This window comes from Exophiala viscosa (genome assembly GCF_022695815.1).
Source record: "Exophiala viscosa unplaced genomic scaffold EDD37scaffold_7, whole genome shotgun sequence".
Lineage (NCBI taxonomy): Eukaryota > Fungi > Ascomycota > Eurotiomycetes > Chaetothyriales > Herpotrichiellaceae > Exophiala > Exophiala viscosa.
The window spans coordinates 930,909-957,305 of record NW_026944359.1 but is presented as its reverse complement, the minus strand read 5'-3'; the positions used below and the strand labels follow the sequence as shown (position 1 = coordinate 957,305).

The 26,397-nt window shown below is 51.1% G+C and overlaps 9 protein-coding genes across 9 annotated transcripts; 7 read left to right on the top strand and 2 right to left on the bottom strand.

The window, feature by feature from the left end:
- Nucleotides 1-1,777: 1,777 nt before the first annotated feature.
- On the top strand, nucleotides 1,778-4,528 carry EDD37DRAFT_682678 (uncharacterized protein; the record flags this gene model as incomplete). The annotated part of the gene is made up of 8 exons (XM_062819809.1): nucleotides 1,778-2,384; nucleotides 2,419-2,534; nucleotides 2,717-2,849; nucleotides 2,909-3,379; nucleotides 3,508-3,819; nucleotides 3,882-3,995; nucleotides 4,058-4,279; nucleotides 4,316-4,528. Exons 1-8 carry the CDS (start codon nucleotides 1,932-1,934, stop codon nucleotides 4,526-4,528), a joined length of 2,034 nt encoding a protein of 677 aa, XP_062669063.1. The 5' UTR covers nucleotides 1,778-1,931.
- A 2,084-nt stretch (nucleotides 4,529-6,612) lies between these two features.
- Nucleotides 6,613-9,620, top strand: EDD37DRAFT_460523 (uncharacterized protein). Its single transcript, XM_062812954.1, has 7 exons — nucleotides 6,613-7,222; nucleotides 7,365-7,489; nucleotides 7,552-7,684; nucleotides 7,746-8,219; nucleotides 8,373-8,693; nucleotides 8,755-8,889; nucleotides 8,966-9,620. The coding sequence occupies exons 1-7, from the start codon at nucleotides 6,794-6,796 to the stop codon at nucleotides 9,407-9,409; spliced, it is 2,061 nt and encodes a 686-aa protein (XP_062669062.1). The 5' UTR covers nucleotides 6,613-6,793; the 3' UTR covers nucleotides 9,410-9,620.
- A 360-nt stretch (nucleotides 9,621-9,980) lies between these two features.
- EDD37DRAFT_565824 (arginyl-tRNA synthetase) lies at nucleotides 9,981-12,009 on the top strand (the record flags this gene model as incomplete). The annotated part of the gene is made up of 2 exons (XM_062814071.1): nucleotides 9,981-10,262; nucleotides 10,336-12,009. The coding sequence occupies 2 exons, from the start codon at nucleotides 9,981-9,983 to the stop codon at nucleotides 12,007-12,009; spliced, it is 1,956 nt and encodes a 651-aa protein (XP_062669061.1).
- Nucleotides 12,010-13,103: 1,094 nt separating this feature from the next.
- Nucleotides 13,104-15,147, top strand: EDD37DRAFT_460526 (uncharacterized protein). Its single transcript, XM_062812955.1, has 2 exons — nucleotides 13,104-13,403; nucleotides 13,452-15,147. Exons 1-2 carry the CDS (start codon nucleotides 13,372-13,374, stop codon nucleotides 14,890-14,892), a joined length of 1,473 nt encoding a protein of 490 aa, XP_062669060.1. The 5' UTR covers nucleotides 13,104-13,371; the 3' UTR covers nucleotides 14,893-15,147.
- A 432-nt stretch (nucleotides 15,148-15,579) lies between these two features.
- EDD37DRAFT_610485 (uncharacterized protein) lies at nucleotides 15,580-16,185 on the top strand (the record flags this gene model as incomplete). The annotated part of the gene is made up of 1 exon (XM_062815217.1): nucleotides 15,580-16,185. The coding sequence occupies one exon, from the start codon at nucleotides 15,580-15,582 to the stop codon at nucleotides 16,183-16,185; it is 606 nt and encodes a 201-aa protein (XP_062669059.1).
- A 309-nt stretch (nucleotides 16,186-16,494) lies between these two features.
- On the top strand, nucleotides 16,495-18,084 carry EDD37DRAFT_633997 (uncharacterized protein). Its single transcript, XM_062816825.1, has one exon. It carries the CDS (start codon nucleotides 16,577-16,579, stop codon nucleotides 17,990-17,992), a length of 1,416 nt encoding a protein of 471 aa, XP_062669058.1. The 5' UTR covers nucleotides 16,495-16,576; the 3' UTR covers nucleotides 17,993-18,084.
- EDD37DRAFT_592669 (uncharacterized protein) lies at nucleotides 18,085-19,594 on the bottom strand. The gene is made up of 2 exons (XM_062814536.1): nucleotides 18,461-19,594; nucleotides 18,085-18,402 (listed from the first exon to the last, which is right to left on the bottom strand). The coding sequence occupies exons 1-2, from the start codon at nucleotides 19,482-19,484 to the stop codon at nucleotides 18,212-18,214; spliced, it is 1,215 nt and encodes a 404-aa protein (XP_062669057.1). The 5' UTR covers nucleotides 19,485-19,594; the 3' UTR covers nucleotides 18,085-18,211.
- Nucleotides 19,595-22,052: 2,458 nt separating this feature from the next.
- Nucleotides 22,053-23,451, top strand: EDD37DRAFT_610482 (formate dehydrogenase; the record flags this gene model as incomplete). The annotated part of the gene is made up of 4 exons (XM_062815216.1): nucleotides 22,053-22,232; nucleotides 22,284-22,459; nucleotides 22,513-23,057; nucleotides 23,105-23,451. 4 exons carry the CDS (start codon nucleotides 22,053-22,055, stop codon nucleotides 23,449-23,451), a joined length of 1,248 nt encoding a protein of 415 aa, XP_062669056.1.
- A 1,082-nt stretch (nucleotides 23,452-24,533) lies between these two features.
- On the bottom strand, nucleotides 24,534-26,156 carry EDD37DRAFT_610481 (uncharacterized protein; the record flags this gene model as incomplete). Its single annotated transcript, XM_062815215.1, has 1 exon — nucleotides 24,534-26,156. One exon carries the CDS (start codon nucleotides 26,154-26,156, stop codon nucleotides 24,534-24,536), a length of 1,623 nt encoding a protein of 540 aa, XP_062669055.1.
- Between the last annotated feature and the right edge of the window lie 241 nt (nucleotides 26,157-26,397).

Genomic DNA, 26,397 nt, shown 5'->3' with positions numbered 1-26,397 from the left:
GGTACCGAAGGGACCACCACGGAGTTGGTGCTTGCAGACAAAGACCATCCGGAACTGGATCCCCGCCAGCAGTGCGTAAGTGTTCGATGCTCCACTCCAAGCGGAGTCCAATACATATGATCTTCCTCTGAATTTTCTTAAACCTTGCATTCGCCGGACCTGGTAGACAGGTAAGGTCTAGGGACTATGCAGCCGTTTCGAATCTTAATAACGTACGACCTGATGCAGTTTTCCGTCCCTCTGTATCGCCGCTTCTTGTCCTGCATGGCGTAAGCCCGCATCCATGAGCTCGAAGGCTCGACATGACCTGCTGTTCTCAGGATTGTTAGGTATTAAAAGACACCCTACCCACCAGAGAACTCGAGTCGCAGTTTACACTCTAGGCCGCTTGCCTTCTCTTGAGTTCCGCGGCTTGCTATCTTTGCATCATGATTAGAAGCATAGCACTTTTGCTGCCACCCACTCTATCTGATAAAGAGTGGTTGATTGGGAAGCACTTCGGCTCCTAGTCGACGACGCATTTCTAGGTCAAACCACACGAGCACGGTACTGGTCAACTGCAATTATCAAAAGTCCCAAACACAACACCTGACGTACCTTTTCGGTCTGGGACAGAGCACACTTTGCGGTGTGCCCCAGTTGAGGGAATCCCCTCAAACTCCTGCAAATAGGCACCCCCGCCTCAGATTGGACGAAAAGTCCGCCCAGAGACCATTGATAAACGCCCTACGATTTTTCTTTGTTGCCACCTCAGCCTTATAGGGAGACGCCGATATAAGCTTGGCTCGTTGCTGATAGTCACGTTGATTGGTGTGATGCTACCGGGCCTCTGCCGCTCGAACACCGATCTTACTTTGCCCATAGATTACGGGCATTGGGCACGAATAAGACGCTATTGGACGCAAAGCGCAGGCGTAAGATGCTGCCCAACGCGCCCGGGAAGTGTGTTGGGCTGGGCGCCGTTGATGCGGGCAAGGCAATCCCCTACGAACCGCCTCGAAGATCCCGCAGCCAAGTGCTTCGAAATGTGTGGTCGCGTCACTTTCAGCAGCCGTGGTGGTACCGCATCCTGTCAGAACGGGGGATCCGGTATCGTCCACCTACGAAAAGCAAGAAGAAGGCAGTGTTCGTCTGGACGTGTTGTCGCTGTGGCACTACTCCCATTGGAATCAGAACAGAGTCGTGCCCCAGATGCCGCCAGGTTAGGTGCAATAATTGCACCCTTGAGAAAGTGTTCAGATGAGGGCCAACTACTCTTGGTTGCGGCATGTACTGGGTCGCTGAAGGATGGTAAGTTGTCTGTCATAGTATTCAGCGGCGCAAGTTCTTTGTCGGCCCGGTGGCACAGCCGCTTGCGAGGCCCCAACGAGAAGCAGTCTTTGTGGTGCACTCCTCGAAGAAGTGCTTCAACTACCCAGACATACTGACACGGTCATACGGAGTCTTTCGAACGCAAAAAAGGGCTAATCAGAGATGGATCCATTCCAAATATCATGTTGTTAGGATCCCTCAATCGTATATCCTGCACTCAGTCTTTGGAGTCAATGTCGCTGAACGTAACAACAATGCGAACCATATGCGCTGGTCACCTGCCTGCGCTAGCCGATAGCACTATTTAGATGCTTCTCGGGACCGAGTTGCCTTCTTTCGTAAGGGCGTCATCATCCTTACGCATCGCTACGCTGATAGGTCGTCGGCGTGTTGTGTTGGGCTCTCCTATGCTCTAGACGACGACTCAAAGCGTGGTGTCAATCGATTGATATAGGTTGCTACGTACGGTAATATAGCCTTTTTCTCTTGTTCCATGCGATCGTCTCGCCCAAACTCTGCCTGAGACGGTCTGGTGTCATTGTTTGTTACAGTGATCTCACTGACCTTGTTCGTCAGTCGAGCGGTGCGTGAAGACAGAACCACATCCAACACATAACACCATGAGGAAATTCGTCAACTGTTTGGGCGAGGGTGCGGGGTGGGACCCCGAATTTTGCAAGAGCAGGAAGGGCAATTACTTTGATGCGCACAAGACATTCATTGGGTGGCGGGAGGAAGCAAAAAGAATTGCTGACGAGGACGAGGAATCACGAGGAGAACCATGTGATGAAGATGGAGAAGATCCCAGCATCATTCAAACCTTTATGCAAGGCCCGCAAGGATCGGATATATGTGACTTGGAGGCGTCAGTCGTTGAGAACTTCTGCGGCAGTAATATTCCGGAATCTCTGCGCGAAGACAGACTTGGTGACCTTCCCACCAATCGTAACTTCTGGTTTGCGGGAAGTTGCAGCGGTGGCGAAGGATCTTCGAGAATACAGCCGCAATGGCTGACACCACAAGCCTTCTGTCGTGAATTCAACAAGCACGTGCGTTTCGATCCAAGTGACAAAGTAAGAATGATTGAATGCTTACTGTTTTATGTAGTGCGTCGAGGCACAAGATATGCCTGGGGCTAGCGGGCCGGCCCACGGCGTCTGCCCAGGTAACCCAGGCGACGATGGTGGGGGGAATACCTGTAAGTTGACATCGCTCCAAAACAGGTGTGGGGAGCTGACCCTTTCTCGACAGCCTCGTCATCAGCAGCCAACCACACCATTCCGCCTCAAGGTGCAGCTGCACCTAATCAAAAGCATCGGGAGGGGCCAGGGGACGGTCATCACTCAATGCAAGCACCCACAAGTTGAATCTTCAGCCAGCACCAATCACACTGACTCCATCCTAGCTTCGTCGGCGACCCTGACGCTTTGAGTTTTGGCGCCCTTATAAGTACGGCGACAATCCACCTGGCATCACCACTAGCAAAAACCCTCCACAACCATTTGGCATCAGTGACGTCCATTGAAGTAGAGACTTGTGTAAGAAGCCATATTCGCTTTTTCACTACTATCAGCAGACTGACGACGATTATGCCTAGTCGGACCGCTTTCTCACGTTCCAGCTTTCATTTTCCCTGCCGTACTTTGCCTGGAGAACCTCACCAAGACCCTGCAAAGATCAACGACTTACGAGGACAAACCAGCCCTTGAGAAGCTTCAGAGATGTTTCACCGTTGATTCTCGTGCCGAATAAATTGCCGGCATACCTTTATCAGGCACAGATATCTTGCGTGGTGGCCGGTTTTGACGAATGGACTTGGACCGCGCACTGTCTTGCAGACAGCTACTTCGACGGAGAGGACGGCGAAAATGTACAGCAGTATTCCAAGGACGCCAGGGATGGAGCCAGCACGAATCCTTTCCTTCACGGAGTGATTGAGGCTGGTCGGCCTTTCCATAAAGCCCGGGAGTTCTTCCTGCGAGTCTTCTCGGTCCGCCTAAAACAGGTGTGGAAAGAGTGGCAGACTGTCGTCACGAATATCAAGAACAGCATCTCCAGATATGAAGAGGTAAGTCGTGGTCTCTGTTTGCCTAGAGATGCCGTCAGGTAGCACAGTCGAGGCCCATCATTCGTGACTAACCTTTCAACATGTCTGGGACGTTTCTTGCTTCATCTGGACTGACTCCTCCGTGCTAGGAACACCTTACTCCATTGCTCCCGTCCTGTACGACCAAGGACACACGACACGATGAAGCAGAAATTCGGAAAGCATTTGAATGGGTTAACAACGCCATGCGCATTACAAAGGAATTGTCAGAAATTCTGTCCAAGACTGTTGATGCTTGCGAGAGATTCGCCGAGAATGATGCTGTCAACTTCCAGGATTTTCTCAATATCAGCCATGCTCAGAAGTTACTGCACTCCATTCAACGGGTGATAGAGGATTTTCAAACTCTGAGAACGGAGCTTAGAGCTATAATTGAGCGTTGCGAGGACTTTGTTCACAAGGTGAGTAAATTATCGTCACCCACTTCCCAAGCCGTTGAACTGATTTTTGTCTGCTCGTGCAGCTGGAGTTCCGCATTCAGCTTGAGGCAATTTGTATGGGCAACTTCCAGAGCGCATTGGTCAAAGACAACAATGAGTTGGCGAAAACCACACAAAGACTTTCGGTGATCATGATGGTAAGCTCGTCTTTCAAATCATGAGAGAACGGATGACATCTAACGTTGACCGTACACGGTAGCTCTTCGTCTCTCCTGTGGCAGTGGCAGCGCAGATCTTTTCCATACCCGAGAACCTCGTGCCGTTCGTACCTCGGAACTTTGTATCATTCCTTGTTCTGACCTGCACCCTGGGCATCGCCAGTTATGCCTTTCTGGACTACCAAGAGATAGTACGCCTCTGGCGGAAGCTGCAACCGGTATCCGGAGAATTGGCATTTGGCAATGTTCTCAGATTTTGGGCAGTATGTACGGAGATGCTTCGTCTTCTACTTCACCAGACCGGCATATACGGAGCCAGAGCCACCGCAAGAATTGCTGGGATGGTTCTTTCTCTTCGCCGTCCTCGAACAAATGTACCGCCACAGGAAGTGGCGGAGTTGGGAATGATGCTTCCTTTGCGGCTCAGTCTCACGGACTTGCAAAATATCGCAGACGATTTCGCTGCGACTGACTCTGCTCATGGCATTGTCGAGCTATCACACGCTGTCTGAATGAAAGCAAAGGGGGTGTAATCATGTGGCATGCAGCATTGACGTCTGGAAGGTTGAACGTGTTTGGTGACTGGAAGGCTACCACTCAAGCATGTTGACAATGCCAGCCCGTCCCATCGTGGGTCATGCAGCATGGATGGAGATCCCCTTTGGAATCGCTGCGAGTTTGCGACAAATCTGTGGGAATGAGTTGTGGGTGGAAATGAGCTGCCAGAGAAACCTTGAATGTCTGGTCTCTCCTACTGCAGCTGTGAGACGTAAGGATCATTCTTCCATCTTGAGAATGGGCTGTTTCGAGTCGGCAAGTATTTGGCAGACTCTGTTCCCGGGTTTTATCCTGTGAGTGGACATGCAACATAACATCAGGCTCGCTAATTTCGAGCAGCGCCCTTCTTTCCATTAATGTGGTACAGGCGTCTACCACAGCCGCTTGAGTCACCTTCCCTCACAACATATTGGTATATCGAGCCAAGGGATTCAACGCAACAGTCCTCAGTAATTCATCCATGATGGTGGTGGCTACCTCTCCCTTGAATCTTTCATTGCCTTACCAAAACCCATACTACTACACCCTCAAAAACCCTCGAGATACCATAGTAGCTCCTGCGCCTTCTTCTATAAAGGACAAACCCAAGATGAGGACCTTGGGACCTTAATACACAGCGATGTCCATACGATTTCCCAAGAACTGCTTTTAGTGTCCCTCAGGTGCGGTGAAAGCCCTCTTCAGACCTAGTTGAGGTCGATATCTTTATACGGTCTGATCAATTTTGATTGGCTACAACCCTACAAGTTTCTTGGGGCGCACTTTCTTTGTTCAATATTCATTATAGGCCAATTCACGCATTCAACAAAGTTCCCTCGTTATACGAGATATCCTGGTCCTTAGCCGCACACGGTTTGCTCCCGCGATAAGGGTGCCCAACGAACCTCCCGGCCGCCTGCGAAATTCGGGCACGAGAGCCATCGTATGACGCTTAAGATATCCAGCAGAGCCTCACTGGGAACGCTAAGCCCATTCGTCCGCAGAAGGCCACACCAGTAACATCTGCGTGTCCCAATCGAACCCTACCCGGTGTCTCCTCCGTTTAGATCCGGTTGCAGACCGGGTCCCCTCTTTGCCTGTAGACAGAGCCCAGCAGCTGCCATTGGGCGCTGTCCTTTCGTCGACAAGTTCCTGGCCATACACTAGGTGACTTGGGAAGATCTGGACGAAGTACATCCAATCGGGCGCTTTCTGTTCACACGATGGCCGAGACGCTTGACAACCATCAAAAGGAGGCGACAAATGATATGCTAGGCACAGCACACCGCAATAGATATCCACATTGGGCGGCTTATGAAGGCCAATTTCGGAAATGTCCTCCAAACAAGAACAAGAGGAAGTCTGTTTTCATCTGGTCGTGCTGTCATTGTGGGCATGGGCCGATGGCTGTTAAGACTGAGAAATGTCCCCGGTGTCAGCAGGCAAGGTGCAACAATTGCACACTGGAAAAGGTCTTCAAATAAACTTTGAGATCAGGTCCCGGGTCGGGATACTGAAGGAGCACTCGAACACCTGTTTTTGCTTTTTTATTAGATTGCAAATCTGTTACCCAGCCGACACCTTCGAGTGCTCGTAGAACTGCGCCTCTCTTATCAGGTCACCTCAACATGTCACTGACCGACCACAGTACTCTTCCAGGGCATGTCTTGAACTGAATGCAGGTCCTTGAGCTCCGTAACAAGAGTTTCTATACTCTGTCAAACCCTTTGTCGGATGCATTGTCGGTCGTGTACTGCTGACTTGCAAACCCGACTCAAAGCCTAGTGGCATGGGAAGACCTGGTATTATAGATTGGCTAAGGGAGTCCAATCTCAGAAAGTATAATCGGGCGCAGTATTCGTTCTGCGTGGTTGGCATGACTTGGATACTTCCTCATTATTCTCCTGTGCCGAGGACGAGCTGCTGGGGTCAGGCGACCGCTTTGGGTAGCACAGCATGAGATAGAAGAGACTTACATTGGTCCTCTGTCCCTCTTGCAGCGCCCGTCAGCCATATGTATCTGTTGCTGAGTCGCGAAGAGAGTGTTATCATCGTGGCGAAGCGAAGGCTTTCAGTGGCATTCAGTATGCCCACGAGAGCCCTGATTGTGACCCTGTATGTCGTACCATTTAAGTCTGCTCTCGATTCCCAATCCGCGCATTTAAATACATGTTCTTGCCCTGTATGCATCGTCGCCGTGCATTCAATTATAGCTGTACGGACATATACCAGATCGGCATATGACGTCGAGAGAAGAGCCTGAGGGAGATGCGTTGCTGAGGCTACATGGAACCTCTGCGGGGCAATACGTGCATGGCAGTCATGGATTCGAGAGGCAGCCATGGCAAAATTGGCGAGAACAGCTGGGCAGCGAAATCCAGGATGATGAGGACGATAAGTTCTCTACCAATGAGGTTGAAGAAGATCGAAACACCGTCCAGGATTTCATGCGCAGCCCAGAGCAGTCGCCCGTCAACATCCCGGAGGCAGATGTGGTGGAGGAATATTGTGACATTAAGGATCTGAAATTGCTGCGGACAGGCATATCTTGCGATGAGAAAATCAACACCTGGCTTGATGAGACGCAATCGGGCAGTCGAAGGGCGATGTCTCGAAAGAGTCGGTGGCTCACACCATATCAACTGTACCAGGAATCGTTGAGAATACCGGTAAGTCAATCTTTTCCTCCTTTGCGCAGCTACTTGATGAGGGTGAAGGTGATGGTGATAATGATGACGGGTGATGAATTGCTTGGGTGATTGAAAAGAGTGCAAGTTTCTGGTACAAAACCCCTAATTCTATGCTGCGCAGCCCGTTAAGGCGCCCAAAACCGGAACGGGAATGGGACAGGCCCCGAGCGAGAAAATACCAGGCAGGGGATTTACCACGTCAACCTCGGAAGATTATCAGGGGAAGCAGATCATCCGGCAGCTGATGTAACTACAGTACCTATCTTTGCAGCGATACGTTAGGGGCTTGACACTGACCTCTTTGACAGATACATACATGATCCTGATCATTGGAACGTCTTTGCACTGATCCTAACTGCCACATATTATCGGACTGCCGGACTTCGACTCGCTCTCTACAGGCACTTTTCTTCGAGGACCTCCCTTGATGTGCTTTCCTCGGTGAGATTTTCTGATTCCTGCTTTGCCCTTGTAAACAGTCATTGTTGACGCACTCATTTAGTCATATGGCTATCCTAATTTTCAGCTTGTGTTCTCATTGCCGTACTGGGCGTGGAGGTCTTCAACACAACCTGTCCAGGATCATCGTCAAAACAAACACAAAGAGCCCTTGAGGGACTACTGGGATGTTTCGCTTCTCGAACCGGGTCAACACTCGGAGCGATCATTCATCTACGAAGCACAAATCACCTGTGTCGTCACAGGACTGGTAAACGAATGCACATGGTCAGTGTATTGCTTCGACGATAACCGCCATGACGGCAAAAACGCCCAGAACGCACGCCAGCACTCTAGCGATGTCACGGATGGAATACACACCGATCCCATCTCCTTTGGAGTGATTGACGCCAACAACCCAATCCAGGAACCATATGCATATTTCATCAGAATCCTAGCGATACGGGCGAAACTGGTCAGGGACGAATGGCGGAAGATAACTCGGAAGATCGCGCTAAGTATCCGGAGATATGATAGGGTAAGTGTACACCACTTTCCCAGTCAACTTTTCAAGCCTCACCCAGAATGGACGTTCTGAAATGAAAGTTCTGGGAGGGACGCGGCGACTGTGCGCTTCGTGCACTGGCGAGATGTTTCGCAGCAGGAACATGTCGGCTAAGTTGTGTTGCAGGAGCACTTTCCATTATCTCAAGCACAAGCCTATTGGGTGTTGCAAGGTGAAGTGGGAAGCCCACAGCAGACGATGGTTGATTCGCTCAAGCTAGTCATGGTCATCAAGAACACCTCAACCAGATTGCTCGATACTCTGACCAAGACAATTGATGCGTACGACGGCTTTCAAATAATGTCTGTACCTGCATTCCTGGACGTACCTGATGCAAATCATCAAAACCGGTTGCTGTACGACTTACCTGCAACCTACCGAGACCTGAGGGACCTCAAGAATGAGCTCGAAGCCTTGAGCAAACGAGCTGAAGAGTTCGCCCGCGAAGTGAGCATTTTCTTGGTTCAGACTGCTTACCGAACGAAACCGACTGATGTGTGCTCTGCAGCTCGAGTCTCGGCTTGCGTTCGAGACGAACCAAACGAGCGGCTTGCAGCGTGAGTTGACCGAAACCGGCAACAGACTAGCCCGGGCAAGCAATGAACTGGCGACATGCAATGGAGCGTCGGCAGCAATTATGCTGGTAAGTCACGAAACGCCAATCTAGCCCGAATGCTTGAAGACAGAGAACATTGATTAACGTCCGTCGTGTCAACCAGTTATACTTCTCCCCAATTGCTTTGGGAGCTGGAGTCTTCTCCATGGACGAAAATGTGATCGGGTTCCTCCCACGGACCTTCGGGTCATTTCTTGTTCTCGTCCTCGGATTCGGCATTTTTGGTTTCGTCATTTTTTATTATTGGCCTTACTTGAGTGGAATCTTGCAGAGGTGTCTGGCGCCGACGAAATCGCTGCATCACGGGAACATCGCCAGACTTAAGGCGATCTTTGTGGAGAGATTCCATCTTCTCTGTCGTCCAACCGTGCAGTGGCGTCGGAGTCTTGAGGAAATGTACGCAGAATTGCTTCGATTTTCCCGACGTCATCCGAGATACGCATCACGGCAATCTGCGGGCGACGGCATTTCACTACCATCCTGGAGTGGGCACACGGACAGGCAGCCATCGCATGACCAACCGCGTGACGCGGAAACACAGTCCTAGCAATATACTTCCAAAGCATCAGGTGCTTTCAGCCATTGGGAGCCATGCCTTGATCATACAGGACATGAACATTGGTAATAGTTGAGGCCCATTTGGCGCGTAACCTGCAATATCCAGTACGAATACTCTGCATCGCGCTTTCAACGTCGCTTCTGCATGTGTGCCACTCGCCCACTTTGTGTATTTTCGCTAGTAGCATCTCATTATGGCAGAGAGCTGTGGATGTTGGGATATCCCGGGTCAGGTGGGCATGCATCGCTGGACGCTATTGCAACACGTTGCAGAAGCGGTTGGGACTGCTACGTGGCAAATCGAGATATCGGGCCTTTCTTCACTGGCAGAATCATCATGGTCTCCGAATCCCGGTCATTGCCAGGCCACAGCTTGCGACAAGATTGATGCCTAACCCCACAAAGCCGAAATGTTGGAAGATCCTTTGCGTCTACCGACCCAGATCCACCGGTCATGCAAGATACGCCCTCAAGCGTTGGCATCACAATATGCTGCCTTTCTTCTACATGTCTTGAGCATTCGTCCTTCAACACATTCATGTCCTGTCGAAACAGTGATGATGGCTTCACTTACATTGGACGGGGTTCAAGCGTTGCTTAAGCACTTGAACCTGGAAGGAACGGTTTCCTTCTCCACGATAGCAGACATTCAGAGTAATCCGCTGGATATATATCAAGCCAATCTTGCAGAGATACTAGTTCAACTCACGAATTGCGAGCCTCAATCGGCATATGATTCAATACTATTGCCGAATGATCTTGGCGACCTCACAGTGGTGCTCCCTCGACTCAGACTTCAAGATGTCGACCTGGAAAAACTCGCAGGAGATCTCAGGCAAAAGGTACGAGCACTCATCTGGTGACAATGGTGAGCCTCGTTCAGAGCTAGAATACTGATGTTCGCCGTCTTTCCAGTTCCCGTCTTCGCCTCTCTTTGCCAGCCCAATTCCTGATGGTATTCACTTGCGCGTCTTGTTCTCCCCTGTCACACTTGCACGTCTACTCATTCCCTACATCAGGGACAGAGGCGCATTATACGGCAGGTCTCAATTAGGAGACGTTTCAGAGGATCGAGCCTCGCCTCGTGCGCAGCAGAAAGTTGTGGTCGAGTTCTCCTCGCCAAACGTTGGGAAAGAGTTTGACGGGAACCATCTCAGGAGCACTTTCATTGGAGCATACATTGCAGCGTTGTACCAGTTCATGGGATGGGACGTCTGCAGAATGACCTTTCTTGGTGATTGGGGGAGGCATATTGGACTTCTGGCTGTGGGATGGTCAAGGTTCGGCTCAGAAGAGCTCCTCAAGAAGGACCCTTTGAGACATCTCCTTGATGTGTTTGCTCAAGTCAACAATCTCCTCCGGAACGAGCAAGAAGAGGCCAAGAATCTTCCGGCGCAAGGCCAAGAGAATGTTGTTGAGCATGCAACAATCTCGACGGAAAAAGATGAATTCTTCAAGAGAATGGAAGATGGCGACCCGGATGCTCTTGTATTGTGGAGAATGTTTCGCGAAGCCTGCGTCACAAGCTACACTGATCTTTACGGGAGGCTAAATATCAAATTCGATGATTACTCAGGGGAGTCGGAGGTCAATGCGAAAACGATCACCGACGTGGAGGACATGCTTAAAGAGAACGATGCTTACAGGGAAAGTGACGGAGCCTGGGTGATAGATTTCGAAAAGCATGGCTATAAGGGTCACCGTACCGCGATTGCTCGGTTTAGCAATGGGACAACAAGCTATTTACTGAGGGATATCGCCGCAGTATTGGAGCGATACGAAAAGTACTCTTTCGACAAGATGATCTACGTGGTTTCAGCGAAACAAGATACCCACTTTCATCAGGTGTTCAATGCCTTGGAGTTGATGGGTCTTGCTGAGCTTGCTTCAAAGCTTCAGCACGTCAGCTTTGGTAAATTGCAAGGCCTATCGCCTAAGACAGACAGTGGAGGACTTCTCTTAGGCGACATCCTCGATCAATGTCACAATGCTGTCGAGGAATTTCTGGAAGACAATCCTGAAGACTTTGCAGAACTTCGGGAAGAAGTATCTACCTCGAACCTTGCTGATGCTCTTGTAGCAACTGGCCTCATGACTCAAGAATTGTCCATCAAGCGTGGCGGCACATTTACCTATGACACAGCGAAAATGGCTACTATGGATGGCGACACGGGCTTAACACTACAATATTGGCTCACGAAGCTGGACTCAAAGCTCAAAGGTGTGCGAATAGTCTCCGAAGAGCTCGACAATGCCGACTACTCTATATTCACGGATGAATCGTTCTACGATGTCCTCCGACTTCTCATCCAGTTTCCTGGCATCGTGAAGTCTTCCTTCAAGAATTTTGAAGCGTCGATTATCCTTACATATTTGTTCCAGCTGGCCAACACTCTCGAGGCTGTTTTGGGAGAGGACGACGAAGCAGAAAGCTCGAATCTCAACCTCGCCAAACTCGCCTTCTTCGAGTGCGTACGTTATACCCTCTCAAACGGCATGCAGATGGTAGGCTTAGTGCCACTCAGAGGAGAGGCTGAGGTCCGATCTGCTGCAATACCTTCACTGGAAACTAGGGCAATGACAGACTGATCCAGATCTTGCATAAGGGTTTCTTTGCACTCGTGTTGTATGGCGTATCTGAAATTGTGATTGTGGTTGCTTTGCGATGGCAACATGTCCTAGTGCTTGATTTGGGACACGGAGGGGGGAACGTCATGGTGGAAAGGCTGAGTTCAGCCTCGATGCAGATCACAATCATCACAAGATGTGACTCTTCGGGATCTTGCACTGATTCAACGGCATCTCTGGCGCATCGTGGTCACAGCCGCTCACAAGGCGTTCTCGATTACTTGCCGCTCCTCCAGAGCCGAGCCCTAAATGCGTTCTCCGACCCAGCTGTTCCTGCACGAACAACGCACCGTGTGATCTAGCACGACTTCGTCTGATTCGAGCTCGCACCCAATTTACGAGCTGTTGCACTTGGGATCATGGGTAAGAAGCCCGCGCCATGAGGCGGAGGCAAAGGTTGGGCTCAAAGTTGCACTTGCTCTCTATGGCGCCCCAGAACGTGGGGGATCTTTTGTAAGTGCAGGGCATGACCTGCATTCTTGACTTCAATCGTATCAATCACTGCTTGAGCGGCCTATGATAGCACTCTCCAAGGCATCTGAACGAGGCATTGACCCGCAGTCGAACCATGTGAGTTGTTGTTGCTTACAATGCGTTGACATGTTGGAACAGATTGGCTGCCTCATATGTCGGGCACCGAGTATTGGCATATCTCCTGGTCCAATCAAAGTCGAATACCGATATCCATACCAACTCTCTTCCTCACTGTGCACATGTCAGTGCTGTCTAGCCCAGACGGTGGCCACAACAATGCTCCTGCCTGAGTATGCCGCTCGGCAGGATTGAGCAGGGGCAATCGTGGATAACGATGCGTCTAGCAGACCTCCAGATGAAAGTGCTGGGCGTGCCGCTACCTTTCGGCTTGCCCATTGGAATGCACTCCCATTACCATCAGCATCGGGCTCTAGGCAACAGCATTGACACGGTGACCCTGTTCAATGGGAGTGCTTCGCTCATGCCCAAACGCACCACGGGTATCAAAGGATGGTGGTATGTTGACCTCGCTGCTGACAGGTCGGACACTGCCTAAGAGGTCTAACGATTGGTACGCTTTCCGTGACAATGCACGACCAGCCTAACCGGGATGAAATAATGGCCAGTCATAGTCGGCCACGGATTGTTGCTGCAATGCATACGTGCCCAGACACTGGCTCTCATGTGGAGAGGCCTTAGCTGCCATGAGGCTCTGCTTTCAGTCTGAGTACACGACAATTGTCTCGTGGCAATCAAAAGAGGCATGACTTCTTGCTCTCTGTCCTTCTCAGCATCTCAAGCAGATGTTGGACATCTGACTTTTGAGCCGACTCAAGCTGGAAGTTCACCATGGACGCCCAGCAACGTCGGCTCTACACCGAGTTAGTGCTCTTCTTGTTGACACGAAGTTCCTGCTAACATGATCACAGTTGGTGTCAGAGTGACCGCATCTCGCTCTCGGCATCCGATTTAAATGGCGCCAACGAAATATTCCTGGTACCCGGTGACCTGCTCCGACGACGCTCACGTAAATTTCGTGAAACCTTGACTCAATTTGTGTCAGGAATGCCTGTCAATGTCACATCTATCGAGACTATGCGAGACTTCTTCATCTGGACACACTCATCTCAGCCACATGTCGAAGAGCAAGCGTCCCTCGATGATGTTGTCAAACTTGGCATCTTCGCAGCCGAATATGAGATCCCGGCTTTGAGCAACCAGGTTACGGATGTTATCCGCAGCAATCTTGCGAGTGGTGAATGGAAGCTTCAGGCGTCGATTGCTGATAGTATCTACGACGTTGTGCCGGCAGGTGGAACGTTACGAGAAGTCATCCGAGGAGCATTGGGACTGCTGCCCAGGTCAATTGCGGATCTCGAAGAAGATAGTCGCGAAGAATGGAAAACTACCATATTGAAACACTCACAACTCGGTTGGGATTACATCGAGGCAAGCGGCTCGGAGTGGACACGGCAAGGCTATCTAGCCGGCGTTTGCCGTTTTCATGACCATGAAGGAATGGCATATCAGAATGGCTTTGCTGCAAGCTGTGATGGGTGTCCATATGCCCAAGACGAATGCTACCCAGAATGGAAGCAGGAAAAGAGCATGAGTGGCGAGAATCACACTGACGAGACTCCAGCGGCTGAAATTGGAGAGCCTGCTGCCAGTAGCGACGACACTTTCCACACAGCACCATCGGAGCCAGCATTGGCACCGATTGAGGAGGAGCCTGTATCGGACGCAGAATCTGTAGTGGCAGCTATAGCGGGTCGTGAAGAAGTATCGGCTGAGGCACCGGTCAAGGATAGCACCACGGAGCTCGAGGAAGCTCCTGAAGTGCCACCTGTTGAGGCACCACTAGCCGAAGAGCCAGTGGAGACATTGCCGGAACGAGTGGAACGGGCAAAAGAGCACCCAGCAGTTGAAGAAATGCTGTGGACACTTCGTCAGCGCACCCGAGGCCCAACTGCACCATCAAACGAAGAACGACCACTTCCAACAGACTCAGCAACAAGGGATGCGCCAGAGATCGACGACGAGCGTCCACGTGCAGATTCCCTCGACCGACCGGATGACGAAGACCCTGCTGCATCAGAAATGAACGACGTTGCACCATCAGAAGTCAGCCACAGCGGCAGTGGATCCACAGAAGTCAATGGCGTCAAGAGCACCCAAATCGACGTAACAACTGTACCTGAATCCGTGATTGAGGAGGTCGACGGCCCGGTCGAGACTAACGGACATGCCACGGACGAGAAAGACATCCAGGAATCCATTACCTCGGTCCCTGCGGAGTCAGAAACACCCAAGTCTGCGAAGAAGAAGAGTAAGAAGAAGAGGAACAGTGTTAGCCATGCGAAGCACTGAAGGGCATACCGGGGGAAAATGGCCCTGTCACAAGGTAGGTACTGAAATGCGGAAAGGGAAATTGATACCTGGGTACTTGTCGGATTTCGGGTTGTGGTTTCGTTGGAAAGGATGAGAAGGGTCAAAAGTTCGAGTCCACATACGCATACGCATAACAGACTCGCTTCTGGGTGGTCACAATGTCTGACCTTTGCATGAGAACACTCGCTTCACCAGTTAGCTGGAGTTTGTAGGAGTTTTCAACACAATGCGTGTTTTGCGTGATGTCTGTATTCATGTATGCCCTCCCTCATAACAGCTTCTTGTTGGTGGTAGCTGACGACATGCCCGTTTGTCATGTTGAATCGTTCTTTTCTGCTTGAGATCGTGTATTGGTGACCGACCTCGATTGAGTTGAAGACGACCAAAGCATTATTGTATGATACCCACTCACGGACCACGGAGGTTTCGATCGCGGAAGACGGAACGTTTGTCGAGCCAATTCTGAAAACTATCCATATACAACCCCGCATGGGGAGTATCAGAATGCTTCTTGAATGGCGTACTATTCCACAATTCCTCGTGCTTGGATGTTGCCGCCATCATTGCAGCTCAAGGAAACACAGCAACCGATTGACCAGCGACATACTCAGCCTTCTGCGAGATTGTTGCAGGGCAAGACAGCCCATATCGGCTGATATCACAAGCATGAAGCCATCAACAAACACCGCTGGTGTTGTTGATCCGGAGGCTGGTAGAACAGCACCAGAAGTGTACACAGAACAAGAATCTTCATTAACAACAACGACCGGCTTCTCCTGCGTATATTTCGGGTATGGTTCAAATCTGTCGCCGCGAACCATGAAACAACGCTGTCCGGACTCACTCTTCATCGGTCTTGCGGAGCTCAAAGACTGGAAATGTATCATCAACGAGACTGGGTACGCCAACATCATTCCATCGCCAGGAGACGTTGTGTACGGCAGTCTCTGCTTCCTCAGCAAACGTGACGAGATGGCTCTGGACGAAAGCGAAGACGTGCCTTGGCTCTACGAGAAGCAAAGCTTGCCCGTCAAGCGCATCCTCAGTGACGCAGAGAAGTTTTCTGACTGGGCTGAGGAAGGCGGTGTGGAAGTTCAGGCCATGACTTATGTTGATGTCCAGCGCAAAGTCGCGGGCAACATCGAACGCGAGTATGTGGTTTGGATCAAGAAGGCCGCGGAGGACGGGATGAAGTGTGGCATGCCGTCTTCGTACGTGGAAAAGTACATCATGCCATTCCTGCCAGAGACGATAAAGACTTGGAGGATATAGTCATGGTCAGGACGACCAGGTTCGGTGAGCACAGTGCGGGTATTGTGCCTCGAGGCTTTGCTAGTTGGTCAAGAGGGTAGACAGACATGCACCCCGTCATAACGCATCGTCCATACCATAAAAAACGTCTTTGATTGGTACAAGCTGCATTATGTGAAAATCCAAAGTCCTCGGAGGTATTGTATGGTGAAAGTTAAGAGAAATGCACAGATGGAATTCAATCATATGCATAGAACGCTAGTCCCGGAATGGACGTATAAACAGACCTGACGCGCCCCGCGGTGTAAGACACGTTAACACAACGATTGCGCCGACACGATGTACTAAGTACCTATCCGTAGTGCCACTACATATCTACCGCATATTGGACGATTTTTGGAACGCGCCCGTCATGCCTGGCGAAGCAACCATCCTAGAAGGGCCGGTCACGCCGGCGCCGCTCTTCGCATACCGCGCCGTGCGAGGAATCTTTTTCCGCTCACCAGATTCCACGCCCGAGTACAACAACAAAGAAAACGTCGATCCAACCCCTGTATCTTCCCCTCAGAAATCAAATACCATGGATGAAAGGCTGCAATTGACTCCCACTCACAAGCGCAAGCGTGATGGTGGTGCGGTGATGCTCTCTCCTTCAAAGGCTATGCTATCTCCCACAAAGGGCATACTACGAACGCCCGGCCTTGCGACACCGAGGGCGAAATTACTGAAGGATATCAATGTCAAGTTCAAGAGTGTCAGTCCAGAATCGGCACAACAAAGGCATGCTGCGATCAAAAACATTGGTCTTGCGAATACAAATTCAAATGCCATCAAAAGCGCGTCCTCAAGCAAGGATCCAGGCCATCCACTTCGAATCTCCAAATCAATGGGCGATCTTGAACCTGCGAAGAGAGAGAACAAAGTTGCTGCAGCAGCAGACAAACCCACGAAAACCAGTGTGCCAGTCACAGTGAACACAACTGCGTTCCCACCGAGCGCGATGGATGCGTACATGCAGCAGACAGAGAAGGAAATGAAGAAGCTTGTCCGCTACGGGCAGAAAATGCGCGAATACGCGCGTCAAAAGGATGCAGAAAATGTGGAACTGAAGAGTATGGTCGAGAAGCTACACCGGGAAAATGAGCGGCTGAGACGTGCTGCTCCAAGTGAAGCCGAGGCAAAACAGGAACAAGACAGACATGGCAACGTGCGCGAGGGAGCTACCCAAAGCCATGTCAGCAGAACGCCCAGCAATCGGGTCAAATCCGCGAAGGAGTCAACCAGAGAGGGAAGCATGGCACTACGACTGACAACCACAAAACTACGACGACCAAGTGCCTCGATTCCCGTCTCCATTGCGGATACCAGACCAGCACCACCGGGCAGCAGTCACCGCAATAAATTTGACCATACACCGCCACCGGCAAGCACAAAAGCACATTCGAAAACAGAAACGAATCCCCTAGGACATGCTTTACCCGTCCGCTCTGCCTCTAGTGGTGCTCCCTCCGCTCACATGAACAACGACACCGCCGCGAACCTTCCAGCTAAGAACGACATTGGGACCGGCAGCACACGCCTAGCTCCAGAGCGCCTCGCAGCCGCTCGCGAAAGATTACGGCGACGCGCCGAGGCGCGGAAAACTAGCGTTGAGCACGACCAGGACTGCGAAGGCCACGTATACAATGACAGTCCACCTAAGAAGATGCAGCAACGAGAGGGCATACTCATTGACATCAACATCGACGGTGACGCTGATGCGATGCTTCAGCCACAGACTGCAGGTCAAAGTCGGGAGCAGAGTGTGCTTGATTGGGTGAATTTGTGATTACTTGATACACCCATTAGAAGGAGCTGTGATCTGTTAACGGGTCACGACATATCAACATAGTGAAAAAGATGTATACGATACCCCATAGGATATAATGATCCGAACCACAGCACTCTTTTGGCATTGTAGTTGTATATCTAATCTATAATGATGCCCCATATACAAGGGTCGTGGCCACTAGGCAGAGCCTGCTAGCCTTTTCCATGCATGAGCCTCTCAACCAAGAGATTCTCCTAGCGTCCTCTCATCAGTCTGTGTGCCCGAAGACCGACTGGGCGTGGTATACCGCGCCTGCTCTCGTGCGCGCTGTTCGTCCTGTGCCTTTTGCAAGGCCCTTCGTTTCTTCGCGGCTTCCTCCTTCTCACGTGTCTTGATAGACGAGTAATTCAAGGCCGATATAATCATGACTAGACTGCGCGTTAATTTCATACTCCGAAGCATGAAGAGAATGGTGCTGTGACTTACATGCACAGGCTCCTATAGCCAGAGCCGCCCGACGGGTCAACACCCATCTCAAACCTTCAACATCACTCTTGGAGTCACTGTTCAATAGCACCGTGATTTCATAGTTCAACTCGGAGATCTTTCCGTCAATCTTGCGTTTATCTTCTTGCAGCATCAACTTTCGGTCGTTGAAGAAACCCTTGAGTTCCTCCTTAAGCGTCAAGAGATCTTGCGTCACTTTTTGATTGAGGATGTCAAATTCGTGCTGCAGTTGTGCCCTTTGACTGCGTTGCTTCAGCGTCTCCGAATGCCGAGTCGCTTGGAGCGTGGTTTTCAATTCCGAACACGCTGCACGGAAGAGGTACGATTCATTTTCGATGTCTGATTTGGAGACAAGTCCTTCTTTTGCGACATCTAGGTTCAATGACAACATGAGGCGGATAGCTTTCATCAACCTCTCTGCTTGTGTGACAGTATATGCGTCTTTGGCGGCCAGTTGCTGTACCAATCCATATGTATCGAAATGATGTTCATAAGGAGGCGCCTCAAGATGCGGATGAACGGGGGAGTCTTTGCCCTTGACTTCGGACGGGGAGGGAATGGACAGCACCATGTCCAGCTCCTTGTTTTCAAGTTTATCCTGCTCGTCTGGCTTGATCTGTCCAAGCGTCTTGGTCATTGAGGCTTCATCAACGTAGTCCGACGTCGTATTCGATTCTTGCGGCTCATCTTGTCCGGTATCTGCCTCTGTGTGACTTGTTTCATGGTGGGGTGGTTTTGGGGCTGCCTCCTTCGGTGGTTGTGTGTCTTCCTTCGGCGTCAATGGCTCTTCTGGTTTAGGTGGAGGTGGTAACCCTGAGCCTGCTGCCGGTCCATATCTCTGTGGAATTGCGTCTTGTCGTCGTTGTGCAGAAGTATGTAATTTCGCCTTGCGATTGTACTTGGAAGGAGGAGGGAATCGTAGGGATTGATACGTCGTCGGCTCGCAGGCACGCACCGCGCGAAGAAAATTAGGATAGAGGAACGACAGGCGAGGGGTCGCCATGTCAAGATTGAAGCGCGCAGTCGCAACGCTGGATGCTCTAGCAGTATACAGTGTACGTGTTTTCTTGTAATATTCGTGATTGCTGCGATGAATGTTGGCAGTCCGGTTATTGTTGGCAGAGCACGATCATCAAGAGGGGAAGGTTTAGCCGATTTGGAAAGCGACATCATTTCGCCATTTTGTGCCGACGAACATTCAGTCCATGGGAGTCACGATTCATTCTGCGGTTGATACAATTCATGTCCTCTTGCTGGTAAATGGCCTTATATATGATACCTAGGTATGAAGCAGCCCGAGAACCGATACCACAATCACAACGCTCAAGTGACCCCTGAGAGGCCGGGAAAGCCTTCTTCAAGCCGTCTGAAACTCGAGCTCTCCTACTCTTGTTGACATCCGGCGTGTCAGAACGCTGAGTCGTTTTTTTCCAGGACAGAGAGTATGTCCGCCGAAGTACAATGGTTGGTTTGAATGCTAAGCCGGCAGCATAAGAAATGATGATGTCCTTGGCCGTCGCGGCGGACACCTTCTCTGTGCAGACCTGCTGCAGCCTTACCTATGCGACCTCTGATGCACACGAGCGAAGGGGTAACCTTGTCATTACCACGGTATACAGCCAAATCCCAGTGCGTAAAAGACGCCAGATAAGCTCAGGCTTGAGGACGGCCACTGGATTTGATATCCGAGGGTCTGGTAGGTAAGTAAGTCATGCGCCTGACGGATCTCGAAAGCATATATATCTGAAAGGCGGGAGAAGTGGTGTAGTCCACGGTGAAATTGAGATCGCAGAAGCGACTTTGTAGATGGCTGAGTGATGAAGTTCTGGTTGGCACTCCATCAGCCCTTGTTGGTGAGGTGCAGTATATATGTCTACCAGAGACGCCCCTTCGAGTTCCAACTCGACCAGAAAGAAATTACGGCTGGTCTAATCTATCTCAACCTCGAAGTCCTCGGACAAGGAGTTTGTGGGCAAAGATAAAGTTGGGCTTTGTTTGTTGTCTGTAGCCGACATTCAAAGATTGATGACAGTCGAACACTTACTTACTAGCAGGCACAGCTTCGATCTGAACATAGCCTCCTCAATTTCCCTTTTCCGACGTATGCGACAAGGCTGGTCAATGCTCGGAACGCAAGCCTCGTCGCAAACATTCGCAAGCCTCGTCGGTCGGAAGAGGGCGCGGGCAATTCCGGCACAGGGCCTCATCTCTGGGCCGGCTAAACCATTTGCCAAAGGTGCCTAGATCTGGCATACAATTGGGATTTCCCCACATTCTGAACCCTTGAGCCGAGTTTGCGCCTTTTGGTACCAGAATAGTCAATTTGATTACACGGGCAACGGGGTTGTTGGAGGTCAAAGGCACAACCTTCTGACCTCCCAAGGCTGACCACCGCCCATCGAGAGAGCGGGAAAAGGTTTTGAATGTAGCAGCAATGGGACGAGCCGCCAGTTTGCCGTCTTAGTGCTCCGAGTAATGACCGCAAATAGGTCTACGTGTGATCCCACTTGCTTTTTGTCACTTTGGAGCCATGAAGCGTGAGCCAGGAGCTTCGTGTGGTCTGGCCATGGTTGGGGCACCTGACCATGACAGATTATAAAGACGTCCTTGCAGAGCCAGACGACCGAGAATGACCAGGTTACCGAGCGAGTGAGAGACGGTGCCGCCTCTCCACAGCAACGGCGATGGTTGAAGTGCCGTCACAGGCTCTGATGGAAGAACCCTCGTTCCGGGTCCAGCAGTGCATTGGACACGCACGGAAGTAGCAGATGGTGGGGCAGGGCAGGCAAGAGTGAGGGTTTTCCTGAGGTGGTTACAGTTACCAGCTCCGCAGAAAGAGGGGGAGCTGGACGGATGATGGCTAGGTCAGGCACGTTGAAGCATTTTGTGTGGTTCAGTGAGGGACTGGAGTATCATCATGACGGTTTGGTCTTATAAAAGATGGCGTTCGTCCGAAGGGAGATGTTTTCTGCTTCCTCTCCATATTGTTCAATTGATTGTTTCAAGGTTAAGGAAGCAATTTAGTCTTAAAAAAGGTACGTATCTTCTGCCTATCTATTACCCCTCGTCCTTGTTGCTGTGTCCTGCTCGGTCTGTCGGCTGTCGTCTCGCTGGTCCGGGGCTCTTCTCCGCAAGCAGTAGATTCAGACGCCGCAGAAGCTGTGTGGCAGTGGCAGTGGTAGTGGCAGTGGCTTCAGCTTACCTGGATCACCACCGGCCCTCCCACTTCAGGCGTCATCACCCTTATCTCCAATCTCCAACTTACACCTGGGTTTTTGGTGTATACGTCTTGCGACACCTATCTGCGGGCTACCCCTCCTTTACACTTACATTCACCCCTGCAACTGCATCAGCTTCCTCCTCGGGCCATCTGCACGACCTAAGCTCCAGCTTGTGGTCCTGACGTTTACTGATTAGCCGGTCTCCACCATAGGTACCTCCTTCTTCGAGGCTCAAAGCTCTACCGGCAGAACCTATTATCTGACCTTTTGATACAAAAGCACCTTTACCGCCCGTCTTTCCACCCTTCACTTAATTGATCTTTTATCAATTACTGTATACATCCTTCAAAATGGTATTTACCCGTGCAGCTGCACGCTCATTGCCGCGTGCATCATCACTCCTCTCCTCCACTTCCCCGCACTTTGCTCGCCGCGCAGCAACTCCCTCCTTCCAACCTTCACTCACTGCCAAACGCACGCTGACAGCCACCGCTTCTCGCCAGGGCAAAGTTCTTCTGGTCCTGTATGATGTATGTTGTCCTTCCTGACCTCCTTCCGCTTCTCCAATTGACGTTTACCAGGGCGGCGACCACGCTCGAGACCAACCTCGCCTCCTCGGTACCACAGAAAACGAACTAGGTATCAGAAAATGGCTGGAAGAACAAGGACACACTTTGGTCACCACCTCGGACAAGGAGGGAGAGAACTCCAAGTTCGACCAGGAATTGGTTGATGCCGAAGTCATCATCACCACTCCGTAAGAGAAGCACATGCCCGACAACACAAGAATTGGCTGACAATGTCCTTCAGTTTCCACCCGGGTTACCTCACCGCAGAGCGTCTTGCAAAGGCCAAGAAGCTGAAGATTGCCGTCACTGCCGGTATTGGCTCAGACCACGTCGACTTGAACGCCGCCAACAAGACCAACGGAGGTGTCACCGTTGCTGAAGTCACTGGCTCCAATGTCGTCTCCGTCGCTGAGCACGTCGTCATGACCATCCTTACCTTGGTCCGAAACTTCGTCCCTGCCCACGAACAGATCGAGAAGGGCGACTGGAACGTCGCTGCCGTTGCCAAGAACGAGTACGATCTTGAGAACAAGGTCGTCGGTACCGTCGCTGTTGGCCGTATCGGTGAGCGTGTGCTCCGTCGTCTCAAGCCTTTCGAATGCAAGGAACTCCTCTACTTTGACTACCAACCTCTCAAGCCCGAGGTTGAGAAGGAGATTGGTTGCAGACGTGTTGAGGATCTCGAGGAGATGTTGGCTCAGTGCGATGTTGTCACCATCAACTGCCCACTTCACGAGAAGACCCGAGGCTTGTTCAACAAGGAGTTGATCTCCAAGATGAAGAAGGGTATGTCAGTCCAAGCCTATTCCCGTTCAGCGAACTAACATATGCAGGTGCTTGGCTCGTTAACACTGCCCGTGGTGCCATCGTCGTCAAGGAAGATGTTGCCGAGGCCCTCGCTTCCGGCCAGCTTAATGGATACGGTGGTGATGTTTGGTTCCCTCAGCCAGCTCCCAAGGATCATCCTCTCCGAACTGCCAAGAACCCATGGGGTGGCGGTAACGCCATGGTTCCTCACATGTCCGGTACTTCCATTGATGCTCAGGAGCGTTACGCTGCTGGTACAAAGGCTATTCTCGACAGCTACTTCTCTGGTCGCGAGGATTACAAACCCGAGGATCTCATTGTCCACAAGGGTGACTATGCTACCAAGGCATATGGCCAGAGAGCCAAGAAATAAATGTTGTGACTATATATGACTGAGATTGTCCGGTTGAATCTATGCGCAAGAGTTGGAAAGGTACATCATGATTGCGATTTGGTCGATGTTTCTCAGCCATGAGCATATACCTGACATTTAAGGGTCAATCATGTTTGCAATACCAGTCTATACTATACTCTGGACATCAAATACAAAAAGTGAACAAAATTGTGGTATCATCTCTTTCTTTCCTCCAAGCGTTTAACGAGCGTGGTTTGCTCGTGCGACTAAGATGTGGGGTGAGCTTTTGGTTCCCCCACATACCTAACGTGTATCAAGGACGACCCTGAGCCTGGCCCAGCACCCAAAGTAAGTTCAATCTGGGGACAAACCGGAGGAAATCTTGCTAAGGGAATCACTCGGCGAATGTACTGTGCACAGTACCGCCCGGCTGAATGATTATGCGTGGAGTAAGTGCAGCAACACGGTCCGGACTACGGAGTATGAATCCCTGGATTCTGGGATGAAGGAGTTGAAAACTAGATCCTATGCTCGGACTGCGTTGACCTCGATCGTGGTCCGTTGCAGCGTTTGAGACGAGCTCCTTGTGAAGAGGTGCAAATGCTTCCCTGGAACCATCGAAGGTCCCTCAGGTATGCACTTTGCGTCCGTCAAGAAAACAACGTGAAGATTGTCTGACTCAAATCCGTCAAGAGATTTTAATTGCCAAAAAGGATTTCGTGTCATGAAAAGGGCCAGATCTTACTGCATCGAGTAACCATGACTTCCCTTCTGGGCAAATTCTATCTCCTCCAAAGGAACCTGGTTTCCAAAATAGAATGGCACACCAGAATCACGATGTCCCGGACACTCTCGTGACCACATGGTCGTTTCACCTACCTCGTCGCTAGCTCAATAGCTGTGACCTGAGAATCACTCAATCACACGTCCATATAGAATCGATGTATTTACCTTCCTGAATGCTTGGGAATATTTCCATCACCTAACCCATAATGACAAAAACATGATACGTGCACGATACATGCAACTCCAGTCCGATACCCCAAAATGTGATGCATCATTGTGTTTTTCCGACTCCGAACGACTCCATCAGCTATGCATCAAAACTTGACAACAACAATCTCCATCCTTTCATTCTGGCCAACGACCCAGCGCTCGTCACCGGTGATGCGTCCCATGGCGCAGACCTGCTCCGTCAAGCCGTCGTCCAGCGTGACCCATTCGGACCCGGACTCAGACTCATCACTCTCGTGACAACCCGTCTTCAACCTGACCACAAGCTTATTATCCACGCTCTGGCCTGAAAAACATGTCTCGACAAGACTCAACTTGACCCCAGCCTTTGTGTCAACGACGTCCATGACCGGCAAGAACCAGCGCTCACTCTCCTCGACATCCGCACTCTCCATACTACAATGCCCACGGTACGGCGGCAAATGCCCATCCCATTCCCTGTACAGTCGTGGCCCTTCCCCACAGAAAGGAAACGTAGTCGTCTTAGCACACCACAACCGCTCCGCAGGATCGAAGTACCCCTGACCCGTAACCCCGACGTTCTCGCGCACTGTCAACGAACATGTCTCGGAGTCAATACCCAAGGACATCAGGGAGACGGTCGCATGCTGCCTTACACCCCAAAACTCCATGTCCATGAACGAATATCTCGATACGATATACGGGCCCTCCTTCGCAGGAGGACGGTATTTTCCCGACGGATCGCTCGACGGCGCGTAGTTTGACGGTGTGGATATGTCCCAGACGGACAACGACTCGATCGGCATCTCCTCGTCGCCTGTATACATGCTGCGATTGGGCTGCCAGAAGTACACGGCGTAATGTGTTGAAGTGTGCGTCGAGAAGAATCGATCGTGGTAATTTGGCGGGAGACCAAGAAAGTGCATCTTCCATTCTGATCGCCATGTTACAGTCCATGATCCTTTGTCAGACCTTCGCACGTCGAAGCAATTCGCGAAATGACGGTTGACCTGTTCCATGGCATTGAGGTTGTGGAAGGGGTCTTTTTCGGCCCACTCGACGATCAGGGTGCGGTCTTTCAGGCGGATATTGCGAATGATTTTGCCGCGATTACTGAATGGAATCGGTGTTTTCGTGCCTGTCGACAGATCCAGAAGGGCGAGCGTCTCGGGGAAGTATGGGGCTTCTGTGCATCGGGCGGGCGCGTAGACTAGGAGGCCGTCGTCGTAGGTCCATAGCGTCGGGCGAAAGAGGTACGGTTTCGGACTGACTTTGCTGAGGTGTACGGTGTCGTAGTATAGACGGCCAACGGGTTGGCTTTCGTGGTAGTCCCATTGACCTACGGGAAACCAGTCGCCTAATTGTTCCAGGGGTGCCATGGCGTATTTGGTGACACTGCTGGCGGTGCCTTTGGAGAGACTGTGGTATCGAGACGCGATTTCCAAGAGGAGATCTTGCCAGCTGATCGTGTGCGGTGAATTGTGGAAATGCAGGGCTCCGGGAGGGAGGTTGCGGACTTCACTGGCATGAGGGTAACGCTGCAATGCGACTCGGATATATTCGTCCTTGGTGAATGCGGTGCGCCATGACTTACAGACGCGCTGACAGCTGGCTACATCCCATGCCGCTAGGTCGCTGAGCAGTAGTAGAAAGACATCTTCGGGAAAGTCGGCGATCGATATTGCCTTTGCCTTGTCTTGGGCTTTTGAGCACAAGGGCTCATCGGCCTCAAGAGCATCCAGGGCCATTGCGGACCAAAGTCGGAGAGGTTGTCTGGTCCACCGTCTGATCAAGGAGGGAGTATAGTGGGAGCGGTATGATACACCCTTGAACAACGCATCGAGAAGCTCAAAGACTGATCGTTGCTGAAGAAGAGCGGGGAGAATGAATGACGATTCAACCCATGGGTTGTTTTGGCGCTTTTGGCCCTGAGTGAGAGTGTCGTCCTTTCAAGGCTTGTCAGAGGCAGTCTGTTCGTCCATATCACTC